This window comes from Aythya fuligula, chromosome 21 (genome assembly GCF_009819795.1).
Source record: "Aythya fuligula isolate bAytFul2 chromosome 21, bAytFul2.pri, whole genome shotgun sequence".
NCBI lineage: Eukaryota > Metazoa > Chordata > Aves > Anseriformes > Anatidae > Aythya > Aythya fuligula.
Window position 1 is genome coordinate 681,863 of NC_045579.1, and position 14,558 is coordinate 696,420.

At 43.4% G+C, this 14,558-nt stretch overlaps 1 protein-coding gene across 12 annotated transcripts in view; it reads left to right on the forward strand.

The window, feature by feature from the left end:
- The window catches only part of EIF4G3 (eukaryotic translation initiation factor 4 gamma 3), a 151,398-nt gene that overhangs the window by 69,720 nt on the left and 67,120 nt on the right, over positions 1–14,558 (forward strand). For 6 of the 12 annotated variants that reach the window (XM_032201575.1, XM_032201584.1, XM_032201586.1 and 3 more), the window contains 4 exons: positions 1,496–1,591; positions 2,952–3,065; positions 6,703–6,735; positions 14,263–14,283. In XM_032201575.1, the coding sequence (XP_032057466.1) occupies positions 1,562–1,591; positions 2,952–3,065; positions 6,703–6,735; positions 14,263–14,283 (198 nt within the window). In that variant the 5' untranslated portion in view covers positions 1,496–1,561. The remainder of the gene's footprint in view (positions 1–1,495; positions 1,592–2,951; positions 3,066–6,702; positions 6,736–14,262; positions 14,284–14,558) is intronic. The other 6 variants (XM_032201582.1, XM_032201587.1, XM_032201583.1 and 3 more) reach the window with 4 other exon arrangements.

Consider the following 14,558-nt stretch of genomic DNA (forward strand, 5'->3'; position numbering starts at 1 on the left):
CAGAAGTTTTACAGGCTTCAGCACCAAATTTTGGTACTTTGTGTCATTCCTAAACCATTCCTTGTGCTATTTGCTTGAAACAGTTCTTCAGGCTTTCTGCTGGATCACCACACTGTGTGAATCCTGTCTTGATCCCTATGAAACTACAGTTGCTTAAGTTTCTTTCTTCTTTCTTGAATACAAACAGATTTGGCCTACCAACTATAGCTTAGCTTCATTGCTTAAAATCTAATTATTGACATCAAACATAGCACAGTTCAAATCAAAGACACCTTGAAATGTGCCCGAGGGTTGGTGCAGTGAAACCTATTCTCTTGATAGCACCTTATGGATTGAAAAAGTTTCCTTTTTTTCCCTTATACTTGCTTTTGAATTTTAATGCAAGGGCCATAAAATTCAAAGATGAGAAGATTCTGCAAGGCTGTGGCTTGCAGTGGGAATATATAGTACTTCTGTGTTCAGGGAGGTTTGGCAATGTTTTTAATTGTATCCTCTCCTGTAATCTGTAAAGTGAGCCCAAAGACCTTCCCCTGGAGGGGACCCAAGACCTGATGAGCTTCTTTAATCATAAGGTAAATCTGATGATATGCAGCCAGAGGGTTAGTAGCGACTGCGGCTACCCTTGGTAACGCTGACATCCAGAGCTGGCACGGCAAGGTAGTGGCCATGGCAGAGGGGCAGGAGCTGAGGAGTAGGAGAAGTGCATTGTGATGGAGTCATGCAGGAGCCACAGGGCAGCACGTAGAGCCTGGGGGAGCTCCTCTTGGAAGTGAAGGCTGTCACAGACTAGAGGCTGGTTTTAGGGCCAATGCAATAATAAATTTAAAGAAAAGGTAAGCTTTTTTTTTTGGTTTAAAAAAAAAAAAAAAAAGCAGGGGGGGAAAGTCCTCTGAAAGGAGGAATGTCTTGTTAAAATGTGTGATCGGCATAACTACAGCTCCAGTTTATTGTTACTCTGGGCAAATAACATGGGAGAGAGCATCTGGGAGTATAAATTGTTATAGCCCATTGAAATCAATGGAACTATGAAAATTTATACAACCAATCGTCTGTCTTACATCTGTAACAATTTCAGGCAGTTTCATTGTGTTGCAAATGCTTTAAAGCAGCAGTAGCTTGTATTAAATGCATTCAAGCTTATTGCTTGTCATTTGTCGTATTTTAGAGGATCTGCCAGCAATACCTGTGGTTCCAGCTCTCCTTGGGCTCACGTTCAAAGCAGGGTCAGGCAGCAGGGCTTCAGTGACACTGAGCTGCGTTGATGTTTGCTTGTTCTCATGTTTTCCACTGTGGTGCTTCTGGAGTTTAGGGTGGTGTTGGTAAATGGCTGGGTCCTCAACAGAGAAGGCTTTCGCCATTGTAATCGCCAGATCTCTTTGTGTTCTTTATCTTGATGGTAATCAACAGTCTGTCTGATAATGTGTTCACTTTCAATCTTTTGGGATGAATCATTTGATATGCTCATTTTTTATTCACTTTTTTTGTTCCCTGGCAGGCTCCGTACCCCTCAGGACAGAATGCAGCTCCAACCACGTTGGTGTACCCTCAAGCCCCTCAAACAATGAACACCCAGCCTCAGACCCGCTCGCCGGTAAGGGAGCCCATGTTTGCATCATCTTACATTCTTTCCTCCTCTTTTGCGTGTTTCTCTGTGTGTATGTGTGTGTCTATAACACTTGGCCAGTTCTCTGGAAAGTCTGTTTTACTGAACTGGAAGCACCTTCCAAATGGCAAATCTTGATTGAATTTTTAAATGTTATCATGGTAGGAGGATTGTCATTTTAAAGTGGCTTATCAGAAAAGAAGCAACAGAGGGATTCTCATCTATGTTCAAATAACGTGATTTATTTTTAGAATAGTTGCTTTCAGGTTCACTTCACGTTAGAATTTAGATTTGTTACCAGAATCTTTCTCTTTGCTTTTTTTTTTTTTTCTTTTTTCTTTTTTCTTAAAGGAAGTATTTGGTAAAGTGGTGGAACAAAGATCAGTAAATGAAAGCAACTCTGCAGCAGCACTCAGTCTCCAGTGGCCTGTGGGCTTCACTTCCGAGTCAGTGCCACTGGATCAGTTCTAACCACTTGCTGTCTAGCACAGTGTAGGTGCTCACACATTTAAAGTAGAGCTTCTGTGCACCCAGATCTTTTTGTGGTAAGCCCTTTTTCATCCAAGTTGAGCTTTGGTTGTCCTCCATGATCTTTTTTGTGTGTATTGTAATACTGCTCTGCTACCATAGGCCTTTGGTCCCCAAACCAGGCTCTTGTTGGGAAACCTCTGCTCGTAGCGCAGTTCCACATGATTCTAGGAGACGCTCCTATGGCATTGCGTGCTTAGCCCTGCTTCTGCAGGCAGGGTAGCGTGCCGTCATAATGTCTGAAGCCTCAGTTAGCCAAGGGAGCAGCAGTCCCTGCGTCTCTTGTGAATCCACATCTGCGTCGTAACACTTCAAGTTACGTATAAAACCACTGCACCATTCCCAGCACTCTTCTCTTTTTAGAGTAAGATGAATGCTGCCGAAGCATGGCAACTGAAAGCCTCTGAGACAGAAGTCTTCTTTTTGTCCACTTAACAGGTATAGTACAGGGCAAGCTTCCCCTATGGGCAGCTGCACTGATGTGCTTGCCCCACTTCTGGAGATTTCACCTCCAGGGGATTTGCAGGAGGGTTAGTTCCGAGGCCTGTTGACCTCAGTGCTGATGAGCAAGCCAATTAATGCCAGTTTTGATGATGTTTCTGTGATGTGGACAGCTGTGAGTTTGTAACCGGATCCCACTGCTTCTTTAGTCCCCTGTTCTAATCAGTAATGTGGGATACTGACGGTAAAAATCTTTTCTCAGTAAGTATATTCAGCTTCTGTATCTTCTATTGTTGAAAAGCAAAAATAAATTTATATGGTTAGAACTGGAGCAAAACCTGACTGAAGAGCTGCATCTCTAAACCAGTTTTTTTGACAGCCCAGCAGAACAGTGCCAATACATTGCACAGACAACTGGAAGAGGAGGAAGGTTTTGGAACAGAGTCCGGTTTACAGGTCCCTGGCTGGAAGAGGCTGGATAAAATACTGCATTGTAAGCAATATAACAAACTGTACTCCTTCTTGCAGGCAATTGTGCCGATGGCACTATTTTATTTCTTTATTTCTTTATTTTTTTACCACATCTTTTTGTTGGCTGATCTACAGAAATGCACTGATTTGCTTCTTTGCTAAAAGCATGAGCAACCATGGCAGTTTCTGCCAGATTAAGTGGCAACAGAACGTCCAAAGTTGGCTGGCAGTCGGGAGGATCTGACCTGGTAGGACATAGACCAGGATGACTTCGGGTTTTCCACTCAACAGATTGTTTTCAGGAGATTTGGCTGAAAATGAGTCAAATTGTAGGGATTTAGCCCTGTTATTGAGGAGATATCAAGGAAGGATTTGTCTGCAGTTGTCAGCCATTTTTCTGCGGTCACGAACTACTTTTTTATTGTTTTTAAACTCTCCTGTATGCAGTTTTTGCCATCTGCTCTGCTAGTGACCATTTTCACCCCCATTACTAAAAGGCACACACATAACATTTCATTCCATCTCCCCACCCCAAAACAAATGCAAGACGATTTGCTCCTGAGCTACTCTTGCATTTTGTTCTGGGCTCGATTTACCTCTTTTATTTTTAATTTTTTAAATTTATTTTTAACCTTCTTTTTTTTTGGTGGCAAGGGAAGGGTGAAGAGGGGCTGAGGAAGGCAACAGGATGCCTTTGCCATGCGTAAGCTTCGTAGCGTGGTCCCATCCATCACGCCGCTGGTACAGCTGGGTGTAGGGGCTGTGGCACTAACGAGGTGGCACTTGTAGAACAGCCAGAGCTTGCTCTGTGCAGTTTCTGCACCAAAGGGCTATTGGCAATTGCACAGTTCGGGCTTTTCTGTTCCTCCCTGGAGAGCTGCCTTTGAAATCCAGCTGGCTCCATGGGTTGTCCCCGTTAGCTTCCTAGTGCTGCTCCGATACCAGGAATGTCGAAGTGCATTCCCAGCAGTGGGCGAGGAAACAGAATTGTTCAGCCTACTCCAAATTCCCCGTTAGGTGATTTTAACACCAACCCCCCAGCTGTAGGAGGCTTGCCAAAAACCACGGTAGACAAGGGAGTTGACCCAGAAGTGGTGGTTTTCTGCTAGGCATGCGTGTGCCAGACCAGTGCCAGCAGGTAGAGACCGTGCCCTGTCTCCAGCTGTGCACGGAGCAGTGAGCAGGACCATAAGGAGTGTGGGTGGCAGAAATGTTGGACCCAGTCTTCATAAAGTTTTCCTTTTATCTACTACCTTCATCTGACAGAAGAACAAAGTGTCTATTTTAATCCGAGCCAGCAGTGACTACAGTTTGTTCTGTTGCTTACAGCTACTAATAGGAATAAATTGTCAACCTGATTATTTTTTTTTTTAAAAAAAAGGAAAAGAAAAATTAAAAGAGAAAAAAATCAATAGCCAATGGTGACCAGTACAAAATAGATTAGGGTATTTTTCACTAACTTTGAGGTTTTGTTTTTATTTTTTCTTGTAACACATTACTTCTTTGTCCACAACGGAGTATACTTCAGCTTCTTACGATGTAAGCTTCCAGCTCTTGTTTTAAACACAGGGAGAGTTAATCTTTTCTGCAGAACAGTGATAAGAGAGGTTCTTTGGCCTTCAAACTAAGCAACACAAAGTTATTGTACCCCATGATTCTTTTTAGTGCTTTATTTTTCCTTGGTGTATAACATGGTGTGTGGCCCCACCAGAAAGGCTTTTGCCAACCCTTCCAGGGTAAGCGTTATTCCTTTTTCTCAAACACATGACATTGAAAGTGTTTTTGAGGCATTCTTCTGGAGAAAAAAAGGACTTGAAGTGCATCCCCCTCCTTAGGCTCCTCCTCCAGGTTACCATTTCTCATCGCAGCAGACTGATCAGCAGAGCCTCTGTCCTCTTCTCACTAGGAGGTTTGGGAGAAGGCCAGGAGTCTTTGAGTGCTTCTCTCCTGTGGTTGGTACTAAATTGGAAATTTTAGGTCTTTAGTCTTATGAGTTGATAATCCTTTGCATTTTCTCTTAAATGGAAGGCCGAGGGAAAGTTTTCAAGGGTGTCTGCTAGGGATGGGGAAACTGCTTGTTGAATCAGTGCAGGTGACTCTCAACTCCTACATTAGTAATAGTCTGTGCGCATATTTTCCTTTTTCTGAAGGTTTTTTTTATGACTTTTCATCCAAATGTCACAATGAGGTGAAGGTAGAAGGAATATAAGAGCACCACTGCTGTTAGTAGGCTACTTGGAAATGTTGAATATAGGTGATTAAAATGCTTATAAGGGAGAAAATCAACCAGACCGGTGAATATTTATACGTTGCTTCTCATATTTGAAGAGATTAAAATAGCTGGGAAGTAGGGCTGTGAGTAAACCCCACTCTTTCTTCCTGAAAAAAATCTCTTATTAAGAAAATCAATAATTAGTAGACAGTTTTGATCACTCTTCTCATTAGTACTTTTCTACATTAGAATTTACGGTAGCCCTCAGGCAGAAAGTAAAGCGTACTGAGTCCCAGCACGTATATGCATGAGCAGAGGTGGGCTGGCATCGCGCGCTGCGGCGCGTGCCCTACGGTCCCAAGCAGTCCCTGGCAGCAGCAGGTAGAGGCACGTCGTGTGCTGCTGTGGCGTGTGGGAAGTCACAGCAGGATCTAGTTTTGCTTGCTCCATTTAATTATTGGAGCTATTACCGATAGGTTTATCTGCTCTCATCTTGGAGCTCTGCTGAGTACACTGAGAATTAAGAGTTTAAATACCTAACTTGGCTTCTGAATGAGGATACCTTGTCATCTTTTTTTCTATTTTCCATTTCTTGCATTCATTTTTATTTCTATTTTAACAATCAGTTACTTATTGGAAAATGCTTTTAATGTTTACCGAGCATGTTAAATTCTGAATACTTTCCTCCATATGTAAACCAGGTGGGTGGGAGGTGATTTAGTGGCCTGAGCTCAGGGCTGGGAACCAGGACCTCCTGTTCTCCAGGCAAGCCCTGCCCTGCTGCATCGGGCTCCCAGGGGCATCACGGGTTAACCTGTCACCTTTGGTTTCAGAGGAGGGTGACAAATCTGACTCCTTAAGGAGAGGGGTTGGAGGATTTTATCGTGATCCTTTGTGGGAAAAAAAAAAAAAGAAAAAAAGACAATGAAACCACATGATGCACGTGTAAAGAACTGCCAGTTTGCCTTGCAGAGAGCCCGCAGCCCCCAGCCTGCAGGCTGTTAGCAGCGCCCACCTGGCTCTTACCTGCTAGGCACCAGCCTCCATTCTCCGCTCCCACCAAATTTTTGGAACGGCTCTGAGTCCAGCTGCTTCAACCATTTACCTCCCCCTTAAACAGTTTAAAATCTTCACCGCTGCTTGTTTTAATTTTTTTTTTTTTCCCAGGCAGGGTAAAGAATGCCTGCATTCATGCCTAGAGCGCCTTTAAAATGAGCGGCAGCTTTGGCTGTATATCCGCCAGCTCTCGAGCAGCACACTTCCCCGTAGCGGTGTTCACTCGTTATATCTCAGTACCTGTCTGTCACTGTCCTGCAGCAAAGCTTTGACTGTTTGTGGTTTTTCTTGTGGGTTTATTTTGCATAGAGTGTGACATTTTGGTTTCGTTGTGGTGTTTCTGACTCTTTGTGCCTTTCCTTTTGTGTTTGTTTCTCCCGCCTTTCCTCAGTTTGCAGCGGGGCCTCGACCTGCCCATCATCAGGTACAGTACCCTGCCCCTTCATTACCATCCTAAACTAATTTGCTGGGGGAGGTGGGTGGTCGGAGGTTGTTCACCCACTAACTCAGAATGAAGGCTCGCTTTGGAAACCAGCCTCGTTAGTAGATACTAGCACCTGCATAACCTCGCTAACAAGCTGCCTGCAACGCAGAGTAACACTTAATTCCTGTTCGGTGTCACTGCACTCATTAACCACCTTACTTACGCTATTTCCGTAGGAAAGGAGAACATGTATAAATTATTTCCAGGTATGTGTGAGATTTGCTTGTCTGTTCAAGTCACAATAAACTTTGCCTAATATTTCCCAAAGCAGCCAGCACATTATGTTGCCTGAGCTGAAGACTTCGACAAGAACTGGGTGCTCAGGTCCATAAGAAAATCCTACTTTTCAAATGGAGAGCAAGGCAAATGATTTTCCAGTTCGTACATTTCTTGTGTGATATGCCTGGTTATCTTTTGTCATTACATTGCTTAATGTTTTCTTCTACTCGCTGTATGAAAGCCAGACGTTAGGAATCTTCATAGTATTCCTGCCACGTGACTTGAACATTGTAAGGAATCACTTAACTCAGAAGAACGAAAATAAGGAATAGCTCTGGCTCATGAAATCCAGGGGTAGCACTTGTTAATAGGGAGGCTGACATACCAAAAGGATTTGCTGTGCGGCAGGATGGATGCACACATCTGTTTTGGCCTATTCATGGTGCCCAAAGCTGTCTTTTCCATCACCTCTGACATTCATCTTTGCCAAGGTCCTTTTTCAGAGTTCATCTGGGGACTAATTTTGCTTCCTCTTGTAGCTTTGCAGGGGGCAGAGCTTGCCTGAGTGTAGATATGCAGAAAAGTGGAGGAGAGGCATGACAGTGGCAGGAAAGGTCTCCCAGATTTGGTTGTTTCCGTGTCGTTCTTCTTTCTCTTCACTTGGAAAGAAAGAGTCTGTTTTCACAAAGTGAATGGGAGGGAAGGTAATCCCGTTAACTCCAGTGATGTTGGGACAGGGGCTTAAGTCCTGGAAGGCTTGTTCCAGGAGAACTGCGTTGTTCTCACATCGTTCCTGTTAGTCTGAGCTGTTTGATGCTGTAGAGGTGTGCGCCTTCGGGAAGGTCCTGCCCCAGGACAGCAGGTAAGTGTGGTGGTGGGCACACACACTGCCGCCACCCCCCAACTTTCCACCTCAGAGAGCAGCATGCAGGCAGGCACCCTTCCAGAGCAGGGCAGAAAAAAAAAAAAAAGGCTTAAAAAGTAGAATGAGGCATTTGCTGTACTTGTTTGCTCACAGGCAAACATCACGTGAGAGAGAAAGAACTGATTTTTGTGCCCGGCAAGGGATTGCATTGACAGGCAGTGGTGGAGGAATGTTTGCAGGATTACTGTGCAGTGTGCAGGATGACAGAATTAGTATCTTGTTTAGATACTTTTGTTCTTGACCTTAACTTGAGGTCTGTGTTTATATTACGTGATACTGAAGATGCGTTGCTGTTCAGAAACTCATTAGTTCTTTCTTAGGTTGTTTCCAAGACAAAGTATGTATTCAGTGTGAACTGTTTAATAGTCTCATAAAAATTACCAAGTTCACCACAAGCAGAATCTGGAACAAGAGCCTCGAATCTGGAGGCAGCTCATCCTTGCAAGAAATGATTTCAGTGACTGGTGGCCTTACTGGTAGGGCTCTGCCACCCGTCTGTCACGGCTTGGTTTAACAATTTTGGACCCAGTTATGGCCCTCCTAGGGGTTAAAATTTGTGATTTCCCAGTTTGTTTTCCTGAATATAACACTACATACTTAATTGCGTTCCAGTTAGATTTGGACTCCATGAGGTCTGCTTATAATTATCTGAGAGAAGCTGTCACTGTTAGAAAAACACTTCAGGCCTTATCCCAGTGATATATCTGCCATGCACCGGAACAGGACAGGCACAGCAAAACCTGGGCTTCAGATGAGCTTCTTGGTTCTTTGCATCTGAAACTCAATCTGTGCCCATAATTCCAACTGGGGATGGAGAAGGGAGTTTTTGCCACCCACCCCTGCGGAAGGGTCGTGTCTGTTGAAGTGAATTCATCACAGACACAGCACATAGAGGATTCGTGAGTCTGACGTAAATGATTGTTCACACGAATCAGGCAGCTTTAACATGCTGGAATACCAAAAGGTTGTGTAACGCAAGCAGCAGGCTTCCAGGCTGAGGCTCTGTAACCTAAAAAATCCGAAGTAAGTACATCGACCGTAGCGATCCTGGTATTTGTTTCAGTGACATAATGTGTTCTTCTAGGAAAGCAGCAGCAAGATGAGGTTTGCAACGATTTCCGTGTGATGCTATTAACATAGGCTTCTTATTGATTCTGTGTCTTTCTCAGTCAACTAATGGATTATTCTTTAATGTTATTTCCTGTAATTATTAGATCTCTAAAGTACTCAAATTAGCATGATTTAAGCACCTGAAGTTGACTGGCAACTTCATAAGCAATTTATTTTTGGATGGAAATGCTTGCCCTGACGGTTTCAAGACAGTAGTTGCTGTAAAAGGTGTAATCAAAGTCTGTGTGATAGAAAATATGAAAATGAGATTTAGGATGCTAAGAAAATATTAAGATGAGATTTAGGATGCTATGCTAAGTAAATAGTGGTTGAAGTGTAACGAAAATAGTTGTAGTGGTTCTGATTAAAAGTTCAATGTGCATAACTAATCCTTGATTCCAGTAAAGCAGCTATCGCAGAAACCACTGGGAAGTCTCACTTTCTAGGAGAAAGCAAATGGGTGTTACAGCATTTGCAGCAGTATAATTAAATATTATGTCAACCTCTGTTTTTCTTTAAATGCCAGGCTTTATGCACAACCCACAGGTTTAGCTACAAGACTTAGCTACCATCCTGTCTGGGTCTGGCATTCCATTTCCCATTTTGTGCATGGAGCATCCCTGTCTCTTCTTTATTTCTTTTTAAGCAAAGCTGTTGAGTTACTTTGTTGCTTCTGATCCTCATGAAATACAAATGAAAACAGCAGTTTTCTTTTAAGCTGAAGTCCAAGGCGTAAAATAACTTTTAGTTGAAGAAGCAACTTCAGGAGTATGAGAGATATTTTAAAATGGATGCTCAGAAGAGGCCAGTGTAATTAAAAACAGAAATAAGAACAAATAGAAACTCCAATGTCATTTTTCTCTTTCTGACTTATAATTGTATTTGAGATTAGTTTACTAGCTATGGCAGGCTAATTTAGTTTGAGGTTGCAGTTGTAGTTTATTCCAGTTTTAGCTTGGGGTTACTTGAGTTCTTCTGAGTGTAGCTTATATAACAGCAGGCTGGGTTCGCCCATGCACTGTTGTCAAAAAGCCTCACAATTTGAAGAGGTCAGAAATTTACTCCCTGAGTACATTTGGTTACTCAAGTCTAACCATTTTGTAGCTTCTTGAAATATCTAGTGTTAGAAAGCAGTTGGAAAAGGTTGCCATAATCACTTCTCCGTCTTCATCCACAAATATGGAAAGGAACTACCAGTTTAAATCCCATGGTTGACACAAAAAAGGTGTTTTCTTCCCCTATTTTTTATTTATCATTCAGTAAATAATAAGATTGGGAAAACCTGAGGTAGGGGAAGTGCTTCGTGGCCCAGGGGCTGCTGCTGAGCTGCTGGGAAGCCGAGATGCGCAGCGGGCTTTCTGCTGCAGCTCCTGCTCCTGGCACCTGCTTCTGGCTTGGGGCTGCAGCTCCTTGGCCAAGCTCTGCTGCAGGGAAAAGTGAAGTTGCATCTGATCCTTCAAGCTAACCCGGGCACTGCTCCTTCCGTCTGCAAATAGATGTCACTCCTGCTGCGCTGCCAACACCTCCTCCTCCCTCTCCCAGGCCAGATTTGGGACCGACACGTCTGCACGTGAACAACAGAGCTGTCTCGGGATGCCACAGGCTGGACTGAAGCAGAGCACTTGGCTGTGCCATTTGATTTGATCGCACTGATGACATCTTGTTGAACTTCCCGTTTGCTGTCTTTCTCTCTAACTTTTGGCAGGGCTTTGTGGACCCATCACAGTCGCCAGCCTTGATCTGGTCTAGAAATAAGGAGCCCAGCACCCTGCGCATGCTCTGGGTGAGGGTCTAGGGTTAGCATAGATCTGTCTCCGGTGCTCTTAGCAGAGAACGTTACTGCTCAGTACAGCCTTTAGAGTGCACAGCAAGTGTTTCACAGGCACTTCCCTGGAAGTGATGACTTAAAAATCTGGAGTAAATAGAAACTCAATTAAAATGCAGCGGAGGTTTATCAGGAGGTTGGCACTCTCTTTGATCATTGATTTTTCTAGATGACAAACATGATGCCTCTTACTGGCTGGCCTTCAGCAGCCTTTTGACACAGGGTCATATGGGAAGAAAATTAAGTGGGAGAAGATGCCTAATAAGAGGATATTGGGATGGATATAAGGACTGATGAAAACGTAAGTGGCAGGGCAGTGCTGAGAGGGTAGGCAGGAGGTTAGTAGTTTATTTCCTTAATAATTCTGTTAATTACCCTGGCACAAATAGCAGGTATGTGTCTGCAGCACACTCAATGAGTGGGAAGAAAGAAAATGGGGTTAGCAGAGGGAAGCTGTACAAGGAGGACAAGCGTGATAGAAGCAAGGCGTAATACAGCTGTGCAGAGCACAAGCCCTTACACTTCAGTGCCAAGGAGAAGGTTTTGTTAAATCAGGTATTGTCAGATGGGACCACTTGTGCAATGCAATCTTCAGATGAACAAGAAAAGTTATTTCCAGTTGAGATGGGGAGTTATTACTGTTGTGTTAACTACTGGCAAAGCCCTGTCTGGAGCATGTGTGCAATTCTTTTTTTATGTTTATTTTTCCAAAACAATTTTTTGAATCTATTTTGCACTAATTTGACCATCCTGGCTATATAGCAGCACTTAATCTTTGAAGGAAGTAGTCAAGTATTGCAGTTTTCTATCAGAAGCTTTGCTGCGGCCCAGGGTACTTTCATGGCCCTGCGTGGGAACTCTCTATGCTCCATGCTGAATCCTGCACTTTGTGGAAGAAATAGAGGCAAAATCTCTGTTTTTAATCTCCTGGTATTCTCCTGTGGACATCATTGGCTTTACTTGAAAACATTGGCTGTGCAGGCATCCGTTTGACCTTGCAAGATGAATCTTTTAGCAGATCAAGTCAGAGTCAGAGTTGTCAACATTTCTACAAATGACTTTGAACATTGTTAGCTTAGCTTTGGAGGGACAGGATCAGGTATATAGCATAAAAAAAGTCTGACAATGAGATGATGTTTGTTTTGAATCATAAAACCCATGTATAAATCAATGCTCCAACACCTGATTTTCTTGAGAATTGTAATTTTACTTACAGGAACTGGAATAACTACAAGCAATTCAAACTTTGCTGGAGACCCCTCTGCTTGGCTTTCCAAAAGCTTTGAATGGCTTGTTACTTGGAATGGTGGATCTGCTTTTCTTCTTGCTGTGTCCTTCCCAGAAGCAATGAGATTGTCTTTGTTTGTTTTTTTTTTTTTTTTCTTTTTTTGGGTCTTCTTCTCTGAATATGAGCTGCCTCTGCAATGGCTCGGGCAGTACAGAGTGGTTTTGGAGAGGTGGTGGGCTATGTTTGTTTGTTTGTTTGTTTTAACCCAGAGTTTTCTTGTTGGAGGTTCTCTTTCTGCTGTAGAACAGCTTAGCACTACCCTGGTGTTATTTCTTACTTGATGTAAGAGCAAGCCTGTGTAACACCACCCATGTTGGTGTACAGAGCACGCTTTCATTCCTTCTGCTGCAGCTGGAAGGAGAGCTGGCTTGCGTTCCATGAAATGGAGTTTCTTCAGCGTGTCACCCCACACATCATGTTTCACGATCTTTTAGGCAGTGGTTCCCAGTGACAGAAGCAAAAAGTTGTCTGTAAACCAGGAGTTTCCATTGCTGTAAGATTTTCCTCAGTCATTTCAGTTTCAGGGGTGTGTTACTCAGCAGGTTCCCTAGGTGCAGCTGTGTAACTTGGCTGGAGGAGGGCAGGCTTCTTGTCTGGCTCGCGCTGCAGGAGGACTCCCATCCCCTGTGGCCAAGGCTTTTCTGTGCCACCCTGACGAAGGAGTTACTGCTGCTGCATGGGCTGCTCTCGGGGCAGTCTGCAGCCCCTCTTCGCTCTGGATAGATACAGAACGGTGGTGGCTATTGAATGTTAGCTTTTTCTTTCCCTGTCACACTTTGAGTCTCTCCACTAACAGATCAGAAGTGATCATTATTCAGCAGTTAGTGGTGAACGAAGGAAGGACCTGATTTCATTCACTCCCAAACCTTCGGTACAGTCCCTTTCATGGCAGACTTACTGCTGATTCTGTAGTTTTATAAGTGACTCCGAAAGTAATGAAGAGAAGCAATAATGAGAGAAAATATTTTAGATTTCTTTTCGGTGATTCTGGGTATTGAAGAATTGCAAGCTGTAGTTAATCTCATCGTGAATTCAGCATCTAGCCTTATTCCATGTAACGCTCATGTAGTTGCCCTGCATCTAGGCAGCCACATACTTTTTATTGGCACAGGAATACGGCAGCATGTTGCTCTTCTGGTTTTCTTTCTGCATCCTTACTTGCAGATTTTTACCCCCAAAACAGTTGCCTTCTCCTAATTCAGGTTACATTGTGCAGTGTGCCAGTGACAGTTCTTCATCTGGATTAACAGGGTTGGACGTCAAAGCATTGTGGTCATTGTAATTGTATCTGGACTTCTGCACCAGGGAGTTATCATTGGCTTTTCTGGAGAAAAATTTGGTATGGGAACAACGTAGGTATCGTGGTCTTCAGGAACACCACAATGACCATTTTAATTTCATTGTCACATCAGGTATAGAGGCATCACAGGTTCCTTCTGCCCTACCTCATTCTTTCCAAATGCCAGGACAAATAAGCCCAGCTCCTTCCTTCATTGTTTAGTGATTGCCCTCCTTCTCTCCTCTCACCGCTCGCGATGTGGTTACTCACAGACTATTTTCATTGATGTACTTCATCACTCAGCAGTCTTCAGTGTGATGTATGATGACCTAATTTATTTTTATTTTTTGCTTAGCAATTAAATACATGGCATTTCTTATCCTTCCAGTCTGGGTGCAGAAGTGGAGACCAAATCCATGATTTGAGCTTGAGTTACTGCTTTATCTGCTATCTTTGTGTTACTGAAAGAGACCGGAAAGGAAAAATGTTTAATTTAGTAACAGAGTAAGCATAAAGTCTTTCTGTAGTGCCATGTTTTCTACAGTTAATCACAGATTATTTTTTTAAACTTTTATATTTCCATGTCAAACTTTTCTAGAAGAGTTTCTGACTGCTGTCCTGGGATTCTGGTAGAAGAGTCCTTGCACCATTTCAGTCTGTCATGCTGGTTCTGTAAGAGATTAGTCAAAGCAGGGTAGAAAGATGAGTGGAATTGTGTGCAGTTAGGGTGCATGTTATATCCTATTCCTTCCTATTGATCTGTAAGCTGTTCCATTGGCTTTCTTTCTGTTTCCTGCTGCTTTCTTGCTTCGTTATTGAAGGGAGGATTCAGACCTATACAGGTAATTTTAACTCCTGGTTCTGCATGGCATAAGTGTCTCTTTATCACTTGTATCATTATTCCGTTAGTGAATGCATTAATGTCTGATGCACACCTTACCAACTGAGTTTAAAGATTATTGCCAAGACTCTGGTAACTAGAGCAAGGGCTCCAGTGCCACGAGCGCTCCATACCGTGGATGCTGATGCCTTTCCCAGCGCTTACAAGCTGAGACCTGACCACGTACCACTGGGTTGCTTGGTTTCCTGGAGCTGGTCCACTTGCGTGGGGCATCAC